The following is a 26,577-nucleotide window of genomic DNA, read 5'->3' as shown; positions in this document are numbered from 1 at the left end:
ATTTGTTGAATAAATTCATTTTTAAGAGTCAAGCAGCAAGCACAATAATTTAAAAAAAACGTAATTACCTGCTTTGGTAAAATATATTTTACATTCACCAACAGACAAAAAAACAGCATAAAAGTCAGGTTGTGGAATGTGATTTGTTTTCTAAATCAATAAATATTTTTATGACTAATAGGGTTGGGATTGATGAACCAAAATTAGGTAAAAAAGGTCACAATTTTCACTTAATTATTTAACTTACAATACACGGAATATGTTTTTTGGGGGGGGAATATTAATATGAAATGGAAAAAAAGGCTACTGAGTGAGCGCTAGCAGGACGTCTTTGACCAACATGGTCCCGATCAGCATCTTGTCGCAGTTGAGCGTCAAGTGGGCGGCGCCGTCCTCTTTGGTGGTCACGCTGACCAGAACCAGGCTGCCGCCGCTCGCCGTCCTCCCGGCGAACCTGTGCGTGGGAACGGGAAGTGGAGAAACGGGAAGAGGAAGTGGAAGCGGAGGACTGAAGTCAAAACGCCAAAGTCGGCAGAGTCAAGAAAATGGAGGGAATTTAAAGATGTAAAAAAAGTTGTCAAAAAAACAACACCAGTTTTAAATGAAATCAACAATGTACACGTAGATTTATGTTTTATATCAGCAGGGGGCAGTAGAGGTCATGATGTACACGTGCTGGAAACCCCTCAGTTACCTTTCTTATCCCTTAGTTTTAAAGCATTGTTGGATATGGTTTGACTAACACTTGTTTTATTACTGCGTAAGTTATTGTATTTTTACCTGGTTTGACCTCAATTGAATTGCCACCAATCAATGCAATCCATATTTTAATTTACAGAAAATAGAAAATATCCAGCTCCCTCAAAAAAGTCAGGAAAATCCCAACCAAAATAGCTCACTTCATCACCTTTGATTAACTCCCATTCTCTAAAAAAAATACATTTGCAAATCATCTTCTTCTGCTGCTTATTCAAATAAATCAAACAATTACAATGTTACAAGATAAACATTCATACAAAATTTATCAATTGACTAATTGTGCTTGTAATAATTTGCGCCCTATACATTAAAAAATAAATACGTTCATTCATTGATGTGCACCTCATACATAAAAAACACTAATTTAGTTTTAATGAATAAACCCATGGAAACTATCCCAAACAGATTAAATCATTCATTTTCTGAAGCGCTTATCCTCACAATGTACGCAGGTGGTGCTGGAGCCTATCCCAGCTAACACCCTGAATTGGTGGGCAGCCAATCGCAGGACACAAGGAGACAAAGGACAAGCTAGGGTTAAGCAATTTAGCCTACAATTAGCCTAGCATGCCCGTTTTTCGGATGTGGGAGTAAACCAAAGTACCCGGAGAAAAACCACGCAAGCCCGGGGAGACTCACATGCATTTCATTTGCTGTCATTTTTGCTTACCTGCACTCCTTGTCAGAACCGCACGGCACCCTGCTGAGATTGGCGGCCGCCGTCACCCTCTGAACGATGGCGTGCTCGTCGCGACAATTGGCGTCCAGCGTCAGCTTCTCCGTGATCTCGTTCATGCCCATCAGTTGCCCTGTTGGCGAGCGACGGATCAGTTTCGGACCAAAACATGCAGGTCGGTCTCCGCAAAATAGACCTTTTCATCAGGCCAACGATGATAAAAATTGGAAATAGTATATGTGTAACGGCGTGATCAAAAGGTCTATAGAATTGTACAGTTCTACAGGTGTGGAGAGTTTTTGGGAGGAAGGCCGGGTAAGCACCGTTTGTTTTAGTCAGCAGGTGATGAGCACCCTGAAATTTTTAGTTCACCCCCGCATCAGAAAAAAGTTGGCGTCAGCACCTGCTAATTTGTAAGCTAGTCACTTTAGTCGAGTGTCATTAAACGCAACATTAAGTGGATCATCCATAGTCAATCTTCAACCAGTTTTTTGTTGTATAATTAACATGAAGTAGCTAGCATTAAATCGCTAAATATTAAAGTGAAAAACTAAAATAAAAGGATTTACTGGCACATTAATAAAATATTCTTTCTAGCAAAAAAAAAATGAATTATGTCCTCTACTGGCTAACTTGCACATTACAAGCAATAATAAAGCAAATCATTATTGGAATCAATTAACACTAAGCCAAGAAAAGGAAAATTAGGCTCTGAAAATGAAAATTCATCCCTGGACTTGACCGGATTTCATTATGATCCATCCTGAAACAACAAAGTAGCAATTTTAATTTGGCAATTGATTAATCTATTATTCAGCCCTGAGACAAAAAAATAATTCCAAGGATCGATGCGTATATTTCTCTCAAGTGTCCCTCCCAAATTTCATTCAAATCCGTCCACGGGTAACGGAGGAGTCGCATTTTTTGTGAGTGTCCCCGCCAAGAAAAACAACAAAAAGCTAGTTTCGGAGACCTGAGCATTCCAAAACACTTGCTGGCAAATTAAACCAACTTGCTACTGTCGAGGGGGTGAAAATAAATGCAATACGATGGGTGAAGCATCAAGGTATCAAATAGGGGTGGGGTCTTTTGGGAGTGAGGGGAGGGGCTAGACGGAGTACAACTTACCTAGACGCTGTGAAAGCGTCTCTTTTGAGGACAGCAAAGGGCATGTTTAGCAACATGTTAGTTAGATTTGGTGATATTTTAGGACGGATGCTAGTAAGGTGCTCATCATATTTTGGCATCATGGAATGGAGCAAGTCAAGATATTTTTGGGGGGAGGATGCCCCGCCCCTTTCCGTGTTATTTTATCACTCACCTTGCTCTTTTTTAAATTCGTTCTCCGTCATGAAAACGGGTTTCATCAACTCTCCGACGGGTGGCTGGATGGATACAAAGAACTTCCTGCTGTGAGTGCTGCCAAAGTAAACAGTTCGTTAGCTTAGCTTAGCGCCGGCCTTTTAAAATTCAATTTGATTGACGTGAACATGAGGCTTGAATCTTGACTTTAAACCATTATAGAAGTGTTGTTACAATTACGGCTGAAAATTAGAATATCAGCTTCAAAAGAAGCTTAAATTCAGCTTACATTGCACTTCTCAGCCTTACCACTAGATGGAGTGATTTAAATAAGACAACATTTACTGGTAACTCATCGGATAAATTTCACAATGATAGATGTCCAGTTCATTTAAACTGGGAGGAGTTCATTTAAACTGGGACTGACCGCAAATTGTCATTGTTTAGAGCAGTTGAGGGTGCTAAAAGTCCAATTAATCAGAACTCGGACGGCTGGCAGCAAATCCCCCAGTCAAAATGAAACGGACATTTTGTGCCTTAAAAAGTGTAAAATTGGGTCTGATTATTCTTACCACAGCTGGAAGTTTGCGGCTTGTGTGGAGTCGCAGAAGTCGATTCCCATCACGGCGGTGGCCGTCTCACCCGCAGGAAGCAGCTCTGAAGACAGGAAGCGTAAAAAAACACCCTGAATTGGTGGCCAGCCAATCGCAGGGCACAAGGAGACAAACAACCATTCACGCTCACTCTCATACGTAGGGACAATTTAGAGCAAGGGTGTCAGACTCGGGTTGGTTCGCGGGCCGCTTTAACATCAACTTCATTTCACGTGGGCCAGACCATTTTAGATAAAATATTTCGATATTTTTAATAAATGGATTAAAAGAACTGGATTAAAAGCCCTGAATATTCCGTTTTTTTTATAGATCTAAAGCAATGTTTATTTTAGTTTTTTTATATATATTTTTAGATTTTACATAATGATTTTTGAACTAAAAACACAGAAAAAATGGATTAAAAAATTGCAATTATTGATTTAAAAGGCGGAAAAATCAGGAAATATACATCTATACTCCTCATTTTAATTTGATCCTAAAACAGAGAGTCGGCACTCATGATTTACTTTCCCGGGCCGCACAAAATGATGCAGCGGGCCAGATTTGGCCCCCAGGCCGCCACTTTGACACCTGTGATTTAGAGTGTCCAATCAGCCTACCATGCATGTTTTTGGAATGTGGCAGGAAACCGGAGTACCCCGAGAAAACCCAAGCAGGCCCGGGGAGAACATGCATTTGAACTCAGGTACCCCAATGTGAGCCCAACGCGCTAACCACTCATCCACCGGGCCGCCCAAGATGAATTTGTATATGACCATAATTATGTACTGTCCCTTTATTAAATAAATAAATACAACTCAAATTAGGATTCAAAACGTAACAAACTACGGAGGCGGCACGAAAACGTCTCAGAACCCACCTGGGATCAAACCCTCGACCCCAGGACTGTGAGGCCAACACGCTAACACGTCTAATTCAGACCATTTTCCAGTAAAAATTCAAAAATAAGCCGCCCTGGACTATAATGCGCAAAATCGATATTGGGGTAACATCCTCCAATCCCCAAAAATGAGGGTGCTTGACTCACCAATCTCCTGGAACTCTTGAACCCGCATGCCGGACTGAAGCTTGACGTCCTCCATGTGCAAATTCTTAGCATCTACGGCGGCGCTGTTAGCAAAGTGCACCTGCACGGCCACCATTTTGGGGTCGGGGCCGAACGTCTGGCGGCTGAAGCAATACTCCACCGACAGGCCCTCGCCGGTAATGCGGTGCAGGAGTTCGATGCTCTTCTGCGCGCCAGACGGCGAGATAGCCTGATTTGGATTGATTTAATAAAGGGATATTAATGAACATATTCATCGTTTTATTCATTTGGCTCGGACAACCCATCGACAACAGGCGCTTACCGTGGGTGAGAGGACGTTATCGGACAAAGATAAACCTTCCAGGTCGGCGACCAGGCTGCTGGATAGGAAGGAGTTGAGGGGCGTGGCTTGAGGCGAAGGGGCGGGTTCGACTGGGAGGGAAAAGTGCGGATTGTGTTATGTTTATGGACTGAGTGGCAGAAATGAGACGGCGAAAAAAAAAGCTCACAGTCGTCAAGGTCCAGCAGTGACATTTCTTTCTTGCTCTCTTTGGTCGCGGGTTTGAACGGAGCTTTCGATTGGACGAGCTATAAAAAAAAATTGTACAAATGCAACGTGGCACATATTTTCAAACACACACAAATAGGGCACACGTAAAAGTCTAAAATGTACTACAAAATGGACGGCTTTTGGCCCTCATAAAACGGGTTTTTGCCACCATCTGGCGGACAAACACAGGTCTTACATCTATAACGGCTGTGGAGAGATTTCAGCGGCGCAGGTCACATTTTCATATGCCTTATTTAATTTATGACATTAATAATTACATTCCTTATGATTTTCTCAGATTTGTGTGTTTCCTCACATCTTTCATAAACAATTGAGACACTTTGACCAATTTTGAAGGGTATATGCTGCTGTAAAATATCAAACATTAAAATTATTAATGTTTTATTATTCTATTTTACCTATCCGAGTCTCCAAATATTCTCTTTTTTTTATCTAATTCTTCCTTGGAACACCCGGATGTATTTCGATACGTAATGCTGCCTTCAAGTGGTATCGTAATTATGCATGGCTGGTTGGTAGTTATGTGAGGACCGTTGAACGAATGACAGAATTTACATATAAAGTACACCTCTACTTACGAAATTTTCAAGTCAGTCTTGGAACCAATGAATTCCGTAAGTAGAGGTACGACTGTATTTTATTATTCAGCACCTTTTTCTTTTTGACGTCGACCTCCGACTCGGAATCTTGCGATTCCGACGGGCTGCTGTCGGAATCGCTGTCCTCGTCTTCCTCCGAGTCCGATTCCGAATGGCTCTTTTGCCGTTTGCTCTTTCTGCTCCTCTTGGCGTCTTCCTCGTCGCTGCTCGGTTCACTGAAGGAAAAGTTCACGCTCGTTAACTTCAATTGGACGAAAAGGCCCGAAGACCAGATGTCCGTCTAACCCAGGGGTAGGGAACCTATGGCTCGGGAGCCATATGTGGCTCTTTCCATGGGTGCATATGGCTCTCCACTAACCTGTGAGGTAAAATATGGAAATCACTGGTGAGAGAGCTGAGTCCCAAACGCACTAATATGAGCGTCACTTTGGCGTTGACACTACCTCTACCACCACTTTAATCATAATTGTGTTTTTTATTACTCTTCTGCATGCATGATATCATACCTGTCAACCTCTGCCGATAACTGCCCTTATAAATGATTATGATTCCCCTTACAAACCCCCCAAAAACCTTACAAACACCGTACGACGAGTCGTACGGTGTTTGTAAGGTTTTTGGGGGGTTTGTAAGGGGAATCATAATCATTTATAAGGGCAGTTATCGGCAGAGGTGGACAGGTATGTGATATCATTGATACTGATTTATTAGCAACAGCATAACAATGTTGTCAAAAGAATTCTGAGACTTTTGGTACTTTAAAAGTGGTGAAATGACAAAAAAAAAAAAAACACTTTTCATGTATTTTTACTTTTCAATTCTGAGAATGGCTCTCAAGAAATAACATTAGAAAATATGAATTGTTTATGGATCTCTCTGTCAAAAAGGTTCCCGACCCCTGGTCTAACCTTTGGCTTTCTGGCGCTGGCTTCTCAAACTCTTTCTTCTTGTTCTTGCGGTCTTCTCGGTCCTCCCGGTCCTCCCGGTCCTCCTGGTCCTCCGACTCGGAGGCCTCTTCGCTCTCGTCGCTCTCGGATCCGGAGGCGCTTTCGGCGGCGCTCCCGCTTTCGGAACCGCCCGAGGAGTACGACTCTGCGCGAGAGCGGCCGCCGTTGGTCGCCCGCGTACGTTTGGGCGAAAAGGCGTACGGGACGTACCGCTGTCGGCGGATTCCGTCGGGCCGGACTCGCCCTCGGAATCGGAGTAGAAAGGCTTCTCCACTTTTTTCTCCTTCCTCTTCTCCCGGCTGCTGCACTTGGTCCATTCGGGTACCTGATGGACGGCGAGGAAAAATCGTCAGGGCGCCGTTTCGGAAACGGAAACGGCGGGCGACGCCGACTGACAACGGAAACGGAAGCGCGACAAAAGTCAACCCTGAGTGTTTGTCGAGATGGATGCAAGCACCAGGCCAGTTACTTCATAACTTCAAAAAAATATGTATTTTTTTTTTTTTTTTTTTAAACGCAAGTAAGCAGTTCCATTAAGAGAAGTGATGTCTTCGGGAGTGACTCGTTTTTTGTGCAGTGGTGCAATAAGCGAGCGACTGGTTTAAAGGCGGGGTCAACCCTGGATTGGTCGCAGGTCACTTGGATACAGTAATCCCTCGATTATCGCGGTTAGTGTAGACCAGATAAACGCGATAAACAATATTTAAAATATATATATATATGTGTGTATATATATAATGTATATATGTGTGTATTTATGTGTGTGTATGTATATATATATATATATATATATATATATATATATATATATATATATATATATATCATACCTGTCAACCTCTGCCGATAACTGCCCTTATAAATGATTATGATTCCCCTTACAAACCCCCAAAAAACCTTACAAACACCGTACGAGTCGTACGGTGTTTGTAAGGTTTTTTGGGGGTTTGTAAGGGGAATCATAATCATTTATAAGGGCAGTTATCGGCAGAGGTTGACAGGTATTATATATATATATATATATATATATATATATATATATATATATATATATATATACACACATAAATACACACATATATACATTATATATACATATATATATATATATATATATATATATATATATATATATATATATATATATAGATTACTTCAGTGCTGAGTCCTAGTAGCAAGCGGAGGAAATGGGAGTGGCTTCCGCTTGCTAGTTTCAGCGTGGATATTTACATATTGATGAAATTTTAAAAAATTATTAATAAAAAAAAAGAATTTTCGCAGAAAAAAATCTGCGATGTATTGAAGCCGCGATATTCGAGGGAAAACATAGTTGAAATCTTCAGATTATATTAGATTGGATTAGATTAGATTACTTTATTCATCCCATATTTGAAAAATTTCATTGTCACAGTAGTCTTTTTATTAGTCTTTTATCGGTCTTCCAAATGACCTAATTTTGCTTAAAGCTCCCACATATTATTGCAGCCTTAATGAAAAAAAGATGTTATCCCACTCTAATTCTCAGCAGCTCCATTTTCCATCTCACACATGGATTGATGTCATTAAGATTAATTGGTTTCAGGTGGATCCGCCCGCCACTAACGATCAGACGAACACACAGAAGCTCCTCCCCCAAGAGAGCCTCTCTAAAAGAATCACTTCTCTAATGCAGTGTTTCCCAACCAGTGTGCCAGATTCAAATTAAAATATGAATCCATAGATTAAAGTCTTTTTTTTTTGCCGATTTTTATGTCAAGTACACAGGTTTTGGTTTTCCAAATTTCAACTTTTGTCGACGTCAAATCTGTGCGAACAAAAAACGGCTTTTCTCGTAATGTTAGCTGCTTCAAGTAATATTGGAAAGAAAAAAAATGTCGTAATATTACAAGATTTACGTCATTTTACAGTTTTTACGGTACGTGAAACGGAAGTTGTTTGGTTTCAGGGGCATCCACTTTTGGCAACGTAAAAGAGCACATTAATTTTTGCGTTATATTGGGAGAAAAAAGTCCAAAATTAAAAAATAAGTTTAAAAAACATTATAGATAATAGATTAAACATAATAGATTTTGGAATCATTTGATGGGGATAATTTAATTCCTGTTAATAAAACGTTGATGAGAATGACTATATAATGTTAATATAGGTGACATAGTTTTAAATTAGAAGATTTTTAATGACGTTAGATCGGTCTGAAAAAAAAAAATGGAATAATTTGGTGGGGATTATTTAATTCCTGTTAATTAAACATACCTGTCAACCTCTGCCGATAACTGCCCTTATAAATGATTATGATTCCCCTTACAAACCCCCCAAAAACCTTACAAACACCGTACGACTCGTCGTACGGTGTTTGTAAGGTTTTTGGGGGGTTTGTAAGGGGAATCATAATCATTTATAAGGGCAGTTATCGGCAGAGGTTGACAGGTATGATGAAACTTTGATGAGAACGGCTTTATTATGTTAATATAGGCAACATAGTTTTAAATTAGAGGATTTTCAGCTAGTAATGTGCCTTGAGATTTTTTTCAATGCAACAAGTGTGCCGTAGCTTTAAAAAAAGGTTGGGAAACACTGACGTAATGGCAGACACTGAGGAAAGAGGGGGCGGGGCAAGGGGCGGGGCAAGGGGCGGGGCTTTATTGTGTTTTTATAGGGCGCAACTACAAGCACAGAACAGCGAGGAGCGAGGAGCGGGGGTCTGGGTGGGGGGCGGGGCGTCAGGGTTATCGGAAGCTGCTTCGAGAGGGCGCTAACTGACTCACGCTGGTCAACGTTGTGACTCGCTCAAGCAGCGAAAATACCTGGCAAGACTGGGGGGGGGGGGGGGTGATGGAGGGGGGGAGAAAAGAAAGATGGGGATGGAGATTTGAGAGAAGAAAATTAAGATAAAATAAGAAAACATCAGGAGACAAAAAAAGCACAGGAAGGTTTGTGGTTCTAGAAAATGTTCTCCAATGGCTCCACTGGGCGATGGAAGGCGATCGAAAGTGGAACGGACGACCCCCAAAAATGGAAATGATGGTTTCGCATTGGCGTTTCGGATGGGACGTTTTCAAGATGGCGCCCATAACAATGAGATTGTTCGGAAAAGACAGGTAGCAATCCAAAAATGGAAAATCACATCCAAAAAAGGCATGCAGAAACAAATCAGAGGAGGAGGAGGAAATATTAAAAATGGTCAACTTTTTAAATCTCATTTTTAGACTCAATGTTGATTTTTGGGGTGAAAAAAAATGTTGCTCTGATAAAAAAAAAAAAATTGGAACTGAACCTTGTAAGGATTAGCGATACGGAAAATGAATATACTATAAATTGTCCCTTCTTTGTTGTCCATCGGGTGAACAGAATTTTTCAAAATAAAGTGTAGAAGGGACAGAATAGTCAAAGCAAACGCACTCCCAAACCAAAGCCAACCTCTCGCCAGTCTCCAAGCAGACCGATTCTCCCCTCGCCAGTTGTTATCACATCCTCAGTCTAAGAATGGGGTGGAAGAGTAGATTAGAAAGGCTCCTCCCCCTTCTTCGTAATCACCAATTAGTGATTTAAAAAAAAAAAAAGCGAATCTGACGATTTGGATTTTTGCTCACGTTTTTTTTCCATGAACAATAACAAGAATTTCCTCCACCTTGTTTTGTTGTAAAAACTATGTTGTCGTATGTAAAGTTTTCACTTAACGGGTTTTCCTCCACCTTGTTTTGTTGTCAAGACTATGTTGTCGTTTGTAAAGTTGTCACTTAACGGGTTTCCCTCCACCTTGTTTTGTTGTAAAAACTATGTTGTCGTTTGTAAAGTTTTCACTTAACAGGTTTTCCTCCACCTTGTTTTGTTGTAAAGACTATGTTGTCGTTTGTAAAGTTTTCACCTAACGGGTTTTCCTCCACCTTGTTTTATTGTAAAAACGATGTTGTTGTTTGTAAAGTTTTCACCTAACGGGTTTTCCTCCACTTTGTTTTGTTGTAAAAACTATGTCGTCGTTTGTAAAGTTTTCACTTGACGGGTTTTATCTGACTGAATTCATTCGCAAAGGAGTCATGAGGGCAAATAGCGGGCGCAAAAAAACGATATGAAAGGCCTAAACATATTTCAGAGAGTGATAGATATTATGATAGTCTGAAAATATTCAAGACGAGATAAAATATAAGCTCGTATTAAACAAAAAATTGACAAAATCGGCTCTATTTTTAGCGATCCAGCAAAATTTACAACATCGGCCAATCGATCGTTGAATCTTTAGCTTTAGCGCTTTTGGAAAAAGTAGCCAAATTTCACTTTATTATTTTTATATATTTTAATCTCCTCTTTTCACTAATTAACCGGCACTAAATTTGATAGATGTTCAAGCCTATTGGACTGTGAGGGATGTGCTGGTCAAAATATATCACCGTCAATGGTACATAATCATGGCATCATTAGTTAAATAAAACGAACATGACAACATGAACCGAAACTTGCTCACCATCCTTCAATTCAAAATCAAGTTTTTGTGCTTTCAATGGATGGCATCTTGATTTTGATCAAAAGCGGAGGTGCTCAAGTTTTGATTTGTAAACACTTCATCCCTTATGAGCAATCAATAGCACTGATTTAGGAGTTATAGCAACAAGCTAGCATTTTCCAATGTTAGCTTGAAAGAAAAAATCAAGTACCTACATACCTGTCAACTTATAAGTTTTTCCCGTTTTTTGTCCATTTCAAATTGTGTACGCCATATAACAACTTTTGTACTGGATTTTTTGGTAAGTACGTTTTTTGTAAAACCGATCTGGTTTTACCCATTTCGGCTCTAATCCGGATCGTCTCGGTCACTGGTAGCAGATGAAAACATCATCGTCGACTGCTAATATTGTTAAGCTTTAAGCATGATATGCGCTTTTTTATTATATAAATATAGCGTGTCAGCAGACAGTCAAACTGTGAGCGTCCTACAGCGACATCTACAGAATCTTGAATTTAGTGCATTCTGATTGGTCACCCTGTCCACTTTGGAGAAAACTTTAGACCAGGGGTGTCAGACTCTGGTTGGTTCGTGGGCTGCTTTAACGTCAACTTGATTTCACGTGGGCCGGACCATTTTAGATATAATATTTAGATTTTTTTTATATAAATGGATTAAAAGAACTGGATTAAAAGCCCTGAATATTCCGTTTTTTATAGATCTAAAACAATGTTTATTTTAGCTTTTTGAATATATTTTTAGATTTTACAAAATGATTTTTGAACTAAAAACACAGAAAAAAATGGATTAAAAAATGACAATGATTGATTTAAAAGGGGCAAATCAGGACATTTAATATACATCTATAATCTTCATTTTAATTTGATCCTAAAACAGAAAGTCAGCACTCATGATTTGGTTTCCCGGGCCACACAAAATGATGCGGCGGGCCAGATTTGGCCCTCGGGCCGCCACTTTGGCACATGTGCTTTAGACTATTAAGTGCACCCTATGTGAGTAAATATGTGTTGCGTTGCATTTATACTTTATTTATTGCTTAATAAGGGGAATTGCAATCATTAATAAAGGGAGCAATTGGCTGAGGTTGACAGCTATGTAAGAAGCTCAAGTGCTATTGGCTCAAACATGGGTGACAAGACAGCAAGAGGGGGTGCGAATGAGCTTCTGCATGGAATCATGAATTTCAATCAAGGTTGAAATGACTAAGCAAGTGAATGGATGAGCACCGCTAGCAGCGTTAGCTTGCTCGCTCCAAAGCAGGAGCCACATTCGTCCCCCCCCCGATTGGGTTTGACTGGGTATGTTACTGAATGCCACTGCACGCACAGACTCTTTCACCTCCACGTTGCGCACGGAGGGATCTGGGGCGGCTTCCGGCCAGTCGGGTAACTCCTGGTAGCCGCCGGCTTTGGCGTTCAGCAGGTGGGACAGCGAGCCCAGCTGGAAGTGGTCTCGATCTAAAAAAAAAGGGAGAAACTCAATGAGATATGAGGAGTTTGTTTTTGGTAGCACTTTAAGTTCAAATCTTAGTCTTGTTGATGAAAGTCTCAGTCGTACGTCTTTAGCAAATGCATATCTGGCAACCTTGGCCAATCGCTCCCCTTATTGCAATTCCACTTATTAAGCGATAAAAAAAACATACGCAGGATTTATTTACATATCTTGACATATTTAGGGTTCACCTAAAAGTCTAACATTTACTGCAGCCTTTTGTATGCACTAAATTACTATATTTTGACTATCTGGGTACATTGCTTGCTGATGCGCTATATTTATATAGTAGAAACAATCCAGATTAGAGCCGAAATGGCGAAGACAAGATCATTTTTTCCCAAAAACTTACCGTATTTTGCTGTTTAATATACCCCCCATTTAATAGTTTAAACGGCAGGGGTATATTAAATGGCGCACAAGGTACGATCCACTACGCACTCTTTATGCCGTGACGGAGTGCATCAACGTTTTGGAGACTAAAACTACTTACTGCTCAGGTTAAAACTACGACTGCTTTTAAATGGCTTCTGTACCTTTAAATGGAGACTCCAAAACGGGCGCAGGCTTGAGGGCCAGGAAGAGCTTCTTGGCGTACTTGCTGAGGGCGCCACTTTTCTCGGTGGGAACGATGAGCTGGCGAATGAAGCGTGCCCGATCACGGATGTCATAGTTCTGGTCATACTTGGCCAAATTGAGGACATACTGCGTCAAAAGTTTGGTCTGTCGGTAAACAGAAACGAGGTGAGGACGCCATTTATTCCCTTTAAAACGTGCAAATTAGGCTCGATTGTACTTGTTTGGAGTTGGTGAGGTACAGCTTGGCCGCCAGGTTCAGGATCTGCAACTTGACGATGTCTTCTTCGTTGGTGAAGGACTTGGCCATCTTCCTGAGGACATCTGGGGCGATCTTGGGCACGTGCTCGCAATATTCACCGATTAGCCACAGGATGCTAGCCCGCGCCATCGGCACTTGGATGTTGTCCGTTAGCTTAGCCATGTGTTTGATGATGTCACTGTGCTTCTCGGGTTGCATCTGGAGGAGCTTCTTGATGACCACCACCGATTCAGCCACCACCAATTCTGCGACCCATCCAACATCTCATCTTGTTTCCGTGACAACCAATGTGTGTGTTTGTCAGACTTCAAGGTACTCACCGTCTCTGTTGGATAGCAACTGCACCAATCCGTTCAGACACGTATCCCTCACTTCTCCGATATTGGTGGCACAGCGACCAATCGCTTGGATGGTGGCAGCCACAAAGTCTTTGTCCATGCTTTTGATGTAGGTCTGCCCATAGTCGGGAAAACAACCAAGTTGTCTATCTTTTAGTGGTTTATGTTGAGCTTAAAAAACTGTACCTGAAACTCTCTGAGAATTGTGGAGATGTTGGTCTCATTGGCAAGATTGGTCAGCACCTCAAGCTGTAAAAAATAGGAAAATCTACATCAATTGGTAGTTTATACATGGCTGAAAAAGTATCTAGTAATGTTTTTTTTACATTAGAAAAAACCCAGTAGTCCCTCACTTTTCGTGGTTAATCCGTTCCATGAATACCCGTACCATACATTTTTTTTAGCCTACTAGTAAATGTTTCGTAGGCTAGTATTTAATTTTAGACATATACTACACTGTACATTACACTTCCTAAGACACAGGTGTCAAAGTGGCGGCCCGGGGGCCAAATCTGGCCCGCCGCATCATTTTGTGCGGCCCGAGAAAGTAAATCATGAGTGCTGACTTTCTGTTTTAGGATCAAATTAAAATGAAGAGTATAGATGTATATAAAATTTCCTGATTTTTCCCCTTTTAAATCAATAATTGTAATTTTTTAATCCATTTTTTCTGTGTTTTTAGTTCAAAAATCATTTTGTAAAATCTAAAAATATATAAAAAAAGCTAAAATAAACATTGTTTTAGATCTATAAAAAATTAATATTCAGGCACTTTAATCCAGTTCATTTAATCCATTTATTTAAAAAAATCTAAATATTATATCTAAAATGGTCCGGCCCACGTGATGTAGTACATTTTTTGGGTCTACAAGGAAAACGTTTAGCAAGCTAGTACTTTTTATGACTGTATTGTAGGCTCGTATTTACATATTTTAGACGTACTGTACACTTTCTAACTTTTTCTACCGGTACTGTACATTTCTGTGGGCCTACAGGTCAACGTTTAGTAAGATAGTAGTCATTATTACTGTAATTACGATTAATAGAGAACATCCACGATACACCGAGGAATGTCGAACAGTGAAATGGCGAGGGAACACTGTATATAAAAAAAACACCTTAAGGATCTTTATCTGAGTCGGGTCTGTAGAGCGGATGTAGAAACTTTTCAGGTATGGTTCGAACATCCCCTGCAGAAAAGACGGTTAGATTTGGAGTTTTGCACTCGTTTATAGACAAATATGAAACGTTTGAGAATAACTCACCCTTCTCTTTATGGTCATCGTGGCCACATTTTGAAGAACAACATACTGGACTTCACTGGAATAAATCCAATGGTCGTTTAATAGAGACGAAAACAAAAAGGTCTGCTTAATTTCCAATGCGTAAATGCTCACCTGTGACTGCGCAGAAGTCGCACAAGAGCCTTAGCGATGACCCCGACCTCGGCTTTGGGGGCCAGGTGGAAGTACAGTTGAGCCACGGCCATGACTACCTAAAACATATGAATCATAGAGATATTGCATTTCAAAACTATGTGAGCAGTTAAACCCGGACTGTTATAGGCCTGGAGGATAGCAAAAATATTTTTGAGACATTTGCAGCCTGAATAAAGAATGGTCATGGTTCTATGAGGGTGTAAATAGCAGCCTTTAGTGGTGAAAGCCGGTACTACTCGATTAATTCCTAAACTATTCAGATTCAGTGGCAGCCAATAAAAATTTCTAGTTTGACCTTAAATTAAATTCTATATTACTTTCAGTGGGATTCAAATTTTTCAAAATAATTTTATTTTATTTTTTAACTGTTTCAGCACTTTTAACATGATATCCGATCACGTGGGTCTTTTCATCTGTCTGCTGTGAATTTAAATGTTTTTGTCACTACTAGACGTCTATACAACTTTTTTTTGTATTTTAGTTTATAACGAGCGGTCCGGAAAATGAATGAAAGAATTTAGTAGGTGTGGCCTATATTGAAATACAAAACCTGGGAGTACCAAAAAGATTAGGGACACTATTTCTTATATTCAGTTTTTTTATAGATATAAAACTGTTTATTTGAATGTTTTTTTCTTAGTAAGGGAAAACATCTAATAATCATTTGTTTTTAATTTCAAATGCAAACATTTTTTTTTAATTATATTCAATATTAAAGTGGAAAACCGAAAATATTTTTATTTTGTATTTTTAGATTTCACAAAATGCTTTTTGACCTAAAAACACAAAAGAAAAAAATGGACAAAAATTGCAATTATTGATCATTTGAATTTGATCCTAAAACAGAAAGTTGGCATTCATGATTTACTTACTCGGGCCGCACAAAATGATGCGGCGGGCCAGATTTGGCCCCCGGGCCGCCACTTTGACACCTGTGTCTTAGAGAAAGAGTTTCATTGCCCTACATTGACATGTGTCGGTTTGTGTCTGCGAAATGCAACAATTATTGCTGGTAATTGCCACATTTCCTTTTAAAGATGTGCGTGAAGATGCTCAAGGGCACTCGTTAACAAGAAAGCTGAACTGAGCCGTAGCCTCCAGAGACCGAAAAGATTGAATCACGTCCGCTAATGACGTTCCCCGCGACCGCTTGAGTTATGATGCAAATGGATGGCGAGGAGGTTTTACTGACTGCTGCGTTGCGGCTCTGAAGGAGCGGCTTGGTGTTCCTCAGCAGCAGCCGATGGTCGGGATCCATCACGTATGGCTTCCTCTTGGCCAAGGTGGCGACCTCCGCCTTCTTCTCCTTTTCTTCGCCATCTTCGTCGTCGTCGTCATCGTTGCCGTCCGAGCCGTAGAAGGTCTTGTCGCCAGCTCCGCCCTCCTCCAGCAGGGATTCCTTTGAAGAAAGTGGAAAATGAGGAAAGGTGTTTTTACAATTGAAATTTAAACGCTAATTAAAGCCTAAGCAACCAAACTCAAAGCAATGCCATATTTCTGGCCTTAGTGATTAAATATCCCTCATCATATCACTTACCCTTTTAAATTTGAGTGAAATAGGCTCGTCCATGGTCAAGTTAACCTAAAACTCGGGCTCCGGCCTTACTGTTTTAACTCAGATGAGCTCCAGCACCCCCCGCAAACCGTGGGAGGATAAGCGAATCGGAGGATGTTAGATTAGATAAATCAATGTTGTTGTTAGCTCCACTTTCTATTAGCTAAGCATAGATTGATTTATTGATTATGTATCTGTTTGTCTGTTGTTGTTATTTGTGCAATTCCTTACTGATTTATGTTGGGACTACTTATCATGTTGACTGCACTTATTTATTTATTATGTATTGGTTATTTACTTGTCTGTTTGTTGTTGTTATTTGTGCACATTCCAGTGAAAGCTTTAAATCTCAATGTACTTTTATAATGACAATAAAAGCATTCAATTCAATTCAAATGTACTTATTTTGCATCTAGACGTGGAAATTCTGTGGCTAGCAAATACAGGGGCGAATCTATTCTCTATTCTAGTCACATACCTTGCAAAACCCTGGATTTTTGGCTGTATTATGCTGTTTAAAAGAATATGCATTATAAAAATGGCTAAAACTTCATTTTCCAGAAAAGAGCACGATCTCACGGGACTCACGTTGACGTTGGGGTTGAGGAACTGCGTCCTGGCGTAGCGCGTTAGCATGTTGATGATAACCACCTGACCCCACTCCTCCACGTCGATCAGGAGGTTGCACAGCTTCCTGTAGTTCTTGTGGATTAAGTCGATCCGTTCTGGACACACCTCCTCAAAGGCCATGACCACGCTGCCCGCCACCAGCTGTGAAGTATTCATTTTACATGATGTTTTATTTTTATTTTATGAAAGCCATTTTTAGCTTGACTTGACTCAACTCACAGTGGTTTTGTCTGCAAGGAGTTTCTCAATGACTTCAATGAGTTGGTCCTTCTGTTCTGGATCCAGACTGAGGACACACAGGAAACAAGGGAAAAAATGTTTTGGACTCAAGAATGGGAATTTTGTGTGCAAAGATGAGGCCTGTCGCAAGCTAGCTTACCTGTAGAGTTTAGGGATGGCGTGCGCGGCTGTTTTGCGAACGTACGGAGACATGTCCGAAGCGGCCTCCTTGATGGCCAGCATCATGATGGGAACGATGATGGTGACCCGGATGCTAGAGAGGACGCGCAGGGCGCTGGCTCGGATGAGTTGGTTGGGATCCTGAGGAAGGAAGTACGGTATACAAGAGTCAAGTGGGAAATGTCATTGATAAACATATAATATACTAAATTGGGATTTTAAAAAAGCATTAGATTACCTATTAAATGCAATCAAATGTCAGAAAACAACATATTCCGCACTATAATGTGCAACTAAAATACTTTTTTTCTCAATAGGTCAGCCTTATTTATGGATATTGGTTAATTATTGTATGACGGGAGTTCACGTATGCTAATTGTATTGAGTTCCAGGTGTGAAGAGAGAACGTGTTTTGGCCAATTTAGCACTCTTTTTGAAGGGAACTACACAGTCACATCTAGAGCCGGCCCTTGTTGATGTGTTGGATTTTTTTTGTACCAAATCTTGCAGTGGTGGAGGAGCATTGTATTGGAAGATTTTGTAAACAAAGGTGGCAAAGAAATGTCTGAATGTTAAGACCAACCATATGTATACATATGTAGCTGTCAGGCTCTTTAACAAAACAAATGGCTGAGTGTTAAGACCTACCGTATGTATACATGTACATCTATGTGTATGTATGTATGTACATCTATGTGTATGTATGTATGTACATCTATGTGTATGTATGTATGTACATCTATGTGTATGTATGTATGTACATCTATGTGTATGTATGTATGTATGTATGTATGTATGTATGTATGTATGTATGTATGTATGTATGTATGTATGTATGTATGTATGTATGTATGTATGTATGTATGTATGTATGTATGTATGTATGTATGCATGTATGCATGTATGCATGTATGTATGCATGTATGTATGTATGTATGTATGTATGCATGCATGCATGCATACATACATGCATGTATGTATGTATGTATGCATGTATGCATGTATGCATGTATGCATGTATGCATGTATGCATGTATATATATATATATATAATATATATATATATATATATATATATATATATATATATATATATATATTTCAGCAACACGCTTATTTATTGATTTACATATTTATTCATGTATTTATTAACTTACTTATTACCTATCTATTTATGTCTAAAATTCCTTTCCTGTTTCTGCATTCTCACCCTCTTGCTACTGTAACAGTGAAATTTCCCAAACATGGGATGAATAAAGTTATCTAATCTAATCTGCATATCTAACAGCATTGTTCCAGTTCAGGCGTTTGTTATTTTTAAATATTTGACAGTAGTGGTGTGTTTATGGCTTTCTATCCAGTACTTTTAAAGCTGGCTTATAAATGGTTTCAATTGGTTTTAGTGTTGTTTTGCAGTACACAGCATATACAGTATATACTTTACTAATTTGGAGCTCATTCGATTGTGCAAATATCCATAACTGATATTTCTTGTATTTCTTCTGACGATGCATACCTTCAAGCCTCGCTGGAAGGTGGAGATGGAGAGCAGCGCCAGGTCTTGCTGCTCCTCGGCATAACGCACCAAATAAACATACACCAGCTTCTTTACCTGCCGGCGCGGGAGGAGACAAAGGAAAAAGCAATTATTTCCCTTGTAAAGGGAGAAAGAAAGGAACCCCATGGTGAGGAAAACGCTATATTTTCCCTTCAGGTGAGATAAACCCCAAAACCACAGGAGGCTGTCCAAATATGATAAGCGCTAAAGTGGAAGGGGGGGATGGTGCTTACCTCAATATTTTTACACGCCACATTTTTCACCACGGCAGGGAAGAGGTCGGACGCGTTTTTCCCTCGAGCGATCATCTGCAGGTAAAAGGCAAACATCCAGGGATTTTGGACGAAAGCTGGACTACCGTATTTTCTCGCATATAAGCCACATTTGTAACTAAAAAAAAATTCTGACTGAATCAAGGGTACGGCTTATAAGACTTTACAGCGTTGTTATACTCTTTGTCACCAGTAGATGTCTGCAAATTAACATTTATTACTTGGTTATTTTCAGTTTTGCAGTAAGAAAACAACCATTACTGGATGAATTAATTTCTTATGATATTGACCCTAATAATTTTGATTCATAAAGTATCTCAGAAATACCATGTGCGATAATTTTTCTTAAGATTTTCCCTTCAAAGTAACACATTTGTACTGCCTATTAAAACCATAAATATGGAGGTGAAAATTGTGAATCGGGGGGGGGCTTATAAGAGAGAAATTGTAAGATTCAAAGATTTTAAGGCAATTTTAAGGGTGCGGAGGCGGCTTATATGCGAGAAATTGTAAGATTCAACCATTTTAAGGCAATTTTAAGAGTGCGGAGGCGGCTTATACGCGAGAAATTGTAAGATTCCACCATTTTATGGGTGCGGAGGCGGCTTATATGCGAGAAATTGTAAGATTCAACGATTTTAAGGCAATTTTAAGGGTGCAGAGGCGGCTTATACGCGAGAAATTGTTAACGATTTTAAGGCAATTTTAAAGGTGCGGAGGTGGCTTATATGCGCAGTATTGTAAGATTCAACGATTTTAAGGCAATTTTAAGGGTGCAGAGGCGGCTTATACGCGAGAAATTGTTAACGATTTTAAGGCAATTTTAAAGGTGCGGAGGTGGCTTATATGCGCAGTATTGTAAGATTCAACGATTTTAAGGCAACTTTAAGGGTACGGAGGCGGCTTATATGCGAGAAATTGTAAGATTCAACGATTTTAAGGCAATTTCAAGGGTGCGGAGGCGGCTTATATGCGAGAAATTGTAAGATTCAATGATTTTAAGGTAATTTTAAGGCTGCGGAGGCGGCTTATATGCCAGAAATTGTAAAATTCAACGATTTTAAGGCAATTTTAAGGCTGCGGAGGCGGCTTATATGCGAGGAAATCCACTAGTATACTTGGCAATAGATTTAATTTCTCTTATGCACGCGGGCGACTTATATGAGAGAAAATACGGTATATCACTTCACGCTGAAGCTTAGCAAAGTGGCTCCCGCAGGGATGGCGGCGTTATGAATATTTAAAAAGTGGCTGTGTTTTACGCCATGGCGGTTTCTGCTCTTTCGTGAGTCCCTTCAAAGTTCCGGGACATTTAACGCGGTAAAGTCTTCCGTGCGTGTCGGCCATTAAAAATCACGCCGTAAAATCTCATGACATCCCGCAGAGATGAAGATGACTCACGGCGACGATGCGTTTCATGGCTTCCAGCTTCAGCGAGTCTTTGTTGCTGTCCAGCATCTCCTTCAGGTCGTCGTGTCTGAGAAGGAAAAAAACAAAGAAGGAATGGACGTGAGTATACTTGTGGTATCGATTGAATTATTCGCAATTGAAAGAAAAAAAATCATCTTTCAATGCCATTGACATCCAATCCATTGTGTCAGGGAGCGGCCAATGAACAGACACAACGGATTGGACGTCTACTGCCGTTAATGGCGGCCGGCAAGTTAACTTTGTGGGCCAAAAATAAACTGGTCAGGCCCCACATGAGATTTAGCGGGCATTAATGTGGCCGGCCAATCAGAGTTTGATACCGATACCTTAACGCAAGGGTGTCAGACTCGGGTTGGTTCGCTGGCCGCATTAACGTCAACTCGATTTTATGTGGGCCGGACCATTTTAAATATAATTTTTTTGATATTTTTTTTTATAAATGGATTAAAAGAACTGGATTAAAAGTCCTGAATATTCAGTTTTTTATAGATCTAAAACAATGTTTATTTTAGCTATTTTTTATATATTTTTCGATTTTACAAAATGATTTTTGAACTAAAAACACAGAAAAAATGGATTGAAAAATTACACTGATTGATTTCAAAGGGGGGAAAATCAGGAAATTTAATATAAATATATACTCTTCATTTTAATTTGATCCTAAAACAGAAAGTCGGCACTCATGATTTACTTTCTCGGGCCACACAAAGTGATGCGGCGGGCCAGATTTGGCCCCCGGGCCGCCAGTTTGACACCTGTGTCTTAACGTTTTAAATTAATTGGACATGTCTTTGTAAATAGGGAGCTATGGAACATTTTTTAATGTCATATTTTATGACAAAAAAATGTCTACGCCTCTCCGAGGGAGGAGTTTAAGGGATGCATAAAGGGGCGTGGCTTGGTGAGGGGAGAGCATAAGAGAAATGTAACATGATGTGCAGACTTCTTACATAATGTTTCAGTTTTTTATAGTTATTTCTGTCAGAGGAAAACAAGTAGTGTAATTTTTGGACTATAGAGCAAATTTGTAGCAAAAAAAAACATTACATTACAATTTAGATATCTCTAAATAGTTATACGGTCTTTCTGCACGTGCTGCTTCACCATTTGTATTGAAATTTCTATTGTAGCTAACAATGGGAGTGGCCTTAACGAGACTGAAATCGGGTTTTTCATATTATCTGCTAATCATAGATCATGTTCATATTAAAATGTACATTCAATTCTGTTCCGTAATTTGTCCCTGAATTCAATACAATGTGTTAAATACAAATGGTATGAAAAAACTGTACAAGGCCTATTTAACCGCTCGCCAGGAAGCAGTTTCCACGGCAACCAGATGTGGAGTAAAATAATTTCCCATTTTAAGTGTTCATTGCTGGAAAATGGAACCATCATAACTGCCCAAACAACTTAAGGCCATTTATATAAGGCTTCCTACTAATTAAGAATCGGCAGCTTCCGATTCAAACAAGGATGGCGCAGCTTTCATTTTCGCAAATATGAATTTGTTGTATGGCGCGCTGGCGGTTTGAGTGGTTAGCGCGTCGGCCTCACAGCTCTGGGGTCCTGGGTTCAAATCCAATTTGGTAACGTGAATCTATCTCACCGTCGGAAAGAAACCTGATGGAAAATGAGACTGGGCTCGGGTTTCCGTCCAAATAATTGGACACCAAATCCCGCTTCTTTCATTTTGGATCTACAAACAGCACTGAATTATTCAACCAATCGCAGCACCCTGGGTTTCTGCTTACTTGGAGAAAAAAAACCCTCCAATAGAAATGCCCACATGAAATTAGGACCATGCCGTAACTTTGAATTTGCCTGCTTAGGCGAACCTCTCCTTGTTTAGTTAAATGTAGGTTTGCAATTTGTCCCGATAATGTTTCATACCATGAAAAATTTGAAACCATAACACTCAAATTATTCTTAATGTATTATCTGTTTTTAACGAGCCCTGATGAATTTTAATATTTGTTTCAAGAGAGAATAAAAATAAAAGAAACATAAAACAAGGCAAAAAAGGCCGCGTTAACGTCAACTCGATTTCATGTGGGCCGGACCATTTTAGATATAATATTTAGATTTTTTTTAAATAAATGGATCAAAAGAACTGGATTAAAAGCCCTGAATATTCAGTTTTTTATAGACTAAAACAATGTTTATTTTAGCGTTTTTTAATATATTTTTCGATTTTACAAAATGATTTTTGAACTAAAAACACAGAAAAAATGGATTAAAAATTACAATTATTGATTTAAAAGGGGAAAAAAATCAGGAAATTTAATATACATCTATACTTTTCATTTTAATTTGATCCTAAAACACAAATTCGGCACTCATGATTGACTTTCCCGGGCCACACAAAATGATGCAGCGGTCCATATTTGGCCCCCGGGCCGCCACTTTGACACATCTGTCAAAGAGCGACATTCATTTTAACTGGGAGCCGCATGTGGCTCGAGAGCCAAGTGTTCTCCCCCCCTCCTTTAGCAAAATGACAATTTAACAGACAAAATGTGTCGCAAGTCGGCCTTTAGAATCGAACATTGACGTCCAACTCCTCAACTGCCCTTTTCGGCGTCCAAGTGGGAGGAGCCGGCGACAGTTATAGAAGAATGAATTGAAATGGATGGCGTGCCAACGGAAATGGCATTCGGGATTGGGGCGGGAATCCTACCGCAAAGGTTGACTCAGGGAACTCCCGTTAGCGCCGCCGCCACCACCTTCCTCCAACGGCGCTCGCTCCTCCTGGTCTCTTCCCCCGTCCCCTCCACCGGTTCCCCCTCTGCCGGTTCCTCCTCCGCCGGTTCCCCCTCCGCCGGTTCCCCCTCCTCTAAGGTGGCGCAACTCATCGGGCCTGAGGGCGTTATACCAAGTCTGCTGCCCGCCGTCGGGGGTCAGCACGGGGCTCTTGTCCTCCTCGTGGCCCTGCACCTGACTCTGCACCGTCTTCACCATGTTGACGGCGTTGACGGGCAGCTGCAGCAGCTTTTGCATGGCCGTCATCTTTGTTTCCTCCTCAAAGTTTCTCCGATATCCACCTCGAATCGACTAGGGCGTCAAAAGTACTCATCCACGCTCTGGTGGGAGCATCTCAGGCGGGCGCGACCCGGCGAGCCGTCGCGGCAGAGGCGGCGCTCCCTGCGTCGGAAAGACGTCTCCGTGGCAACGGGGTAATCCGAAGCCGACGGCCGGGGGGAGCCTTTTCCTTTTCGCAGCCGCCGTCCGCCGATCCGAGAGAAGGATGCTTATCGCGGATGGGCGTGGAGTCCGAGGCGACCCCTCCCCGCTATTCACGTGTTTGTCGTTGCAGAGCCGGCCCACCGGCCTCTCCTCTCCCCGCCTTCCGCTCACTCATTGCGCACAAAAGCATCTTTGAACTCCCCATCATCGTCGCTCTCCTCTACAGATTATTCATCTTCAATCCTCGCTTCAATGACGCCTTGTAGCTTTTTTTTCCAAAATGTGGCGTTTTCGTCATCTAATGTGACTCAGCGTTCTCGCCCATCACCCCCGAGAAAGGAGGAAAATGAGCCCTGCCAAAACTCAGTCCGCTTTAGCTCACAACGTCATCAGGTATGTCAGAAAGTCAGTTAGCTTACAGCTAAAGGCTAAGCTATAATGATCCGGCAAAACATTGCCTTATCAAGATATACCAAAAACCTTACAAACACCGAGTACGGTGTTTGTAAGGTTTTTGGGGGGTTTGTAAGGGGAATCATAATCATTTATAAGGGCAGTTATCGGCAGAGGTTGACAGGTATGGTAATCCAAATCCAAATATACTGCAGATCCCACATTGACTTGTACCAGGGATGCACAACACACTGTGTCCTAGTTATTTGATGGATTTTTCAAGCAGCACATGACTTGCAAATATAGCACACAAGTGTCAAAGACATCGTCTTCCGCTGGGAAGGAAAATAAAAAGGTAGGCAAAGAATTCATAGCCTTGGAAATGATCTCCCTCTACTGGAAATAAAGAAATGTTGCAGTTTAATCATCCATCTCTTTGAGCTATTTTTGTTGTGATTTTTTTTTCACGGTTTTTGGATATTTTCCCTTTGTTTCAGTGGTATGAATACAAATATGGATTGCAGTATCCTATTTATGGAGTCCTTCACTGACAGTTATTGACAACAAAAACATTGCTGAGTTAATATACCAATTAATACCTGATTCTAGTCCCCTTTTTAACAAATGAAAGTGTACAGATTTATTTCTGAGTCTTTAAATTTAAATTTGAAAAAAAATGTGCATACACGGTTTAAACTGAGTATAAAAATGTGGAAAATGCATATACAGACATTAAACCTAACATTTAGCAAGTAGAAAATATAATTTGAGCGATATATTTTAATCATGATGCTAACTTTGAAACTATGAAGCTGAAGTATGTTTTGTCAAAAAGTGTTTTAATTTCTGCAAAAAGTCAAACTGCCGCAAAACTAATAGCCAACAACTGACAATTGCTAAAAATGAGTAGCAGGACTCCAACTTTGACTTTTCAACCACTTCAAAAACACACGCTCAACAACCACCGTACTAAACAATTTTTACATTTTATTCTTATATACAAGTGTTTCGAGTGGAACAGTGCCTGAATTGCTGATTTACACTCAGTTAATATGCTAATTAATGGTACTTCCCACAATTTTAGGTTGTGAACTAAGTACCTTCTGTGATTTCTGCAGATAATATATTGGGAGAAATTGCAATTTCTAGTTTATCTGTATGTAGTGTATACAGATAAACTAGAAATACACCAGGGGTGGCCAACTCCAGTCCTGGAGAACCGGAATCCGGTCCTCTACCACACCAGAATCAAATCAAATCATCAACTCATCAACCAGCTGTGCAGAAACTTGACACCGATCCTGATTATTGGATTCAGGTGTGTTGGTGGAGGGAGATATGGAAAGAAAGGAGTAGACCAGCCCTGGTATACACTGATGGAAATCAATGGCCAATCCTGCAAAAGCATCCTGTACATGAGCCAATAGAAAAGGGTGGCGCTGTCCAAAAGAGTTGGTGCTGAATAAAATGGAGCCGAGGCCTGCTGGTTGTCTTTTTTAACCGGACTTTTATCACGTCTCATTTGACAGATTTATCACGTAAACCCGCCACTTCGACCAATTCAAGCTAATATCTTTCCACCTTGTTTACCTTTAATCACGCAGAAGGTCACACTAGCACACAGCGAACCAAATCACGACCACCGCACCACCAATACGCCGTTGCACATCCAAAATGTACTTGAAATGGAGCATTTAACGACAAAAAATACGAAAATTGAGTATGTTTACCTTTTGTAGTCCGTGGAGAAAATCCCGCCACTGGCCGGGTCGTGACCATATTCGGGCTCCCCGACGCTGGAGGAGCCCCCTTTTTCCTCGTTGAAGGCCGTGCTAGCGGACATTGTGGTGGCGTTTTAGTGTCTTCTTCCTCCCCCCCGAGGCGACCGAGATTTCGTGCGCAGGTGGAGATGCTGTTTCGCGGCGTTTAAAGGCGCACAGGCACCGTGTAATCCCTGGGAGGAGGGGGATAATGGTTGGAACCGGAGACGACGAGGAAAAGGGGGTTGGGGATGCACACATCACGTGACCAGGGCGGGTGATGAGAAACCCGGAAGTGTACTACCGCGAAGATTTGACAGATCAAAAGCCGGT

General features: G+C 40.6%; 1 protein-coding gene across 14 annotated transcripts; it reads right to left on the bottom strand.

The window, feature by feature from the left end:
- Nucleotides 1-64: 64 nt before the first annotated feature.
- ap3b2 (adaptor related protein complex 3 subunit beta 2) lies at nucleotides 65-26,521 on the bottom strand. Of its 14 annotated transcripts, none has more exons than XM_077595602.1 (28): nucleotides 26,215-26,521; nucleotides 20,876-20,951; nucleotides 19,436-19,510; nucleotides 19,161-19,256; nucleotides 17,625-17,785; nucleotides 17,465-17,531; nucleotides 17,204-17,386; nucleotides 17,094-17,126; nucleotides 16,253-16,459; nucleotides 15,019-15,116; nucleotides 14,887-14,941; nucleotides 14,740-14,811; nucleotides 13,808-13,870; nucleotides 13,604-13,736; nucleotides 13,242-13,528; nucleotides 12,982-13,168; nucleotides 12,281-12,411; nucleotides 9,261-9,308; nucleotides 6,706-6,820; nucleotides 6,457-6,640; nucleotides 5,601-5,763; nucleotides 4,888-4,966; nucleotides 4,701-4,810; nucleotides 4,379-4,607; nucleotides 3,310-3,394; nucleotides 2,757-2,854; nucleotides 1,430-1,568; nucleotides 65-508 (listed from the first exon to the last, which is right to left on the bottom strand). In XM_077595602.1, the coding sequence occupies exons 1-28, from the start codon at nucleotides 26,325-26,327 to the stop codon at nucleotides 304-306; spliced, it is 3,492 nt and encodes a 1,163-aa protein (XP_077451728.1). In that variant the 5' UTR covers nucleotides 26,328-26,521; the 3' UTR covers nucleotides 65-303. The 14 variants fall into 14 exon arrangements, with proteins under 14 accessions (XP_077451728.1, XP_077451719.1, XP_077451723.1 ...); XM_077595593.1 differs by lacking the exon at nucleotides 26,215-26,521 and adding an exon at nucleotides 23,586-23,669; XM_077595597.1 differs by lacking the exon at nucleotides 26,215-26,521 and adding an exon at nucleotides 23,586-23,669 and having other exon boundaries at nucleotides 65-454.
- Nucleotides 26,522-26,577: the final 56 nt, after the last annotated feature.

The sequence above is a fragment of the Stigmatopora argus genome, chromosome 3, assembly GCF_051989625.1.
Source record: "Stigmatopora argus isolate UIUO_Sarg chromosome 3, RoL_Sarg_1.0, whole genome shotgun sequence".
Classification (NCBI taxonomy): Eukaryota; Metazoa; Chordata; class Actinopteri; order Syngnathiformes; family Syngnathidae; genus Stigmatopora; species Stigmatopora argus.
This window is presented reverse-complemented; position numbering and strand designations above follow the sequence as displayed.

Excerpts from the sequence above, each read along its gene's own strand:
- ap3b2 (XM_077595602.1), bottom strand. The coding sequence starts at position 26,327 with ATGTCCGCTAGCACGGCCTTCAACGAGGAAAAAGGGGGCTCCTCCAGC. Across the intron at positions 4,608-4,700 it reads ATAACGTCCTCTCACCCACG|GCTATCTCGCCGTCTGGCGC; the intron begins GTAAGCGCCTGT and ends AATCCAAATCAG. Across the intron at positions 509-1,429 it reads GGTTCTGACAAGGAGTGCAG|TCCTCCGCTTCCACTTCCTC; the intron begins GTAAGCAAAAAT and ends TTTTGACTTCAG.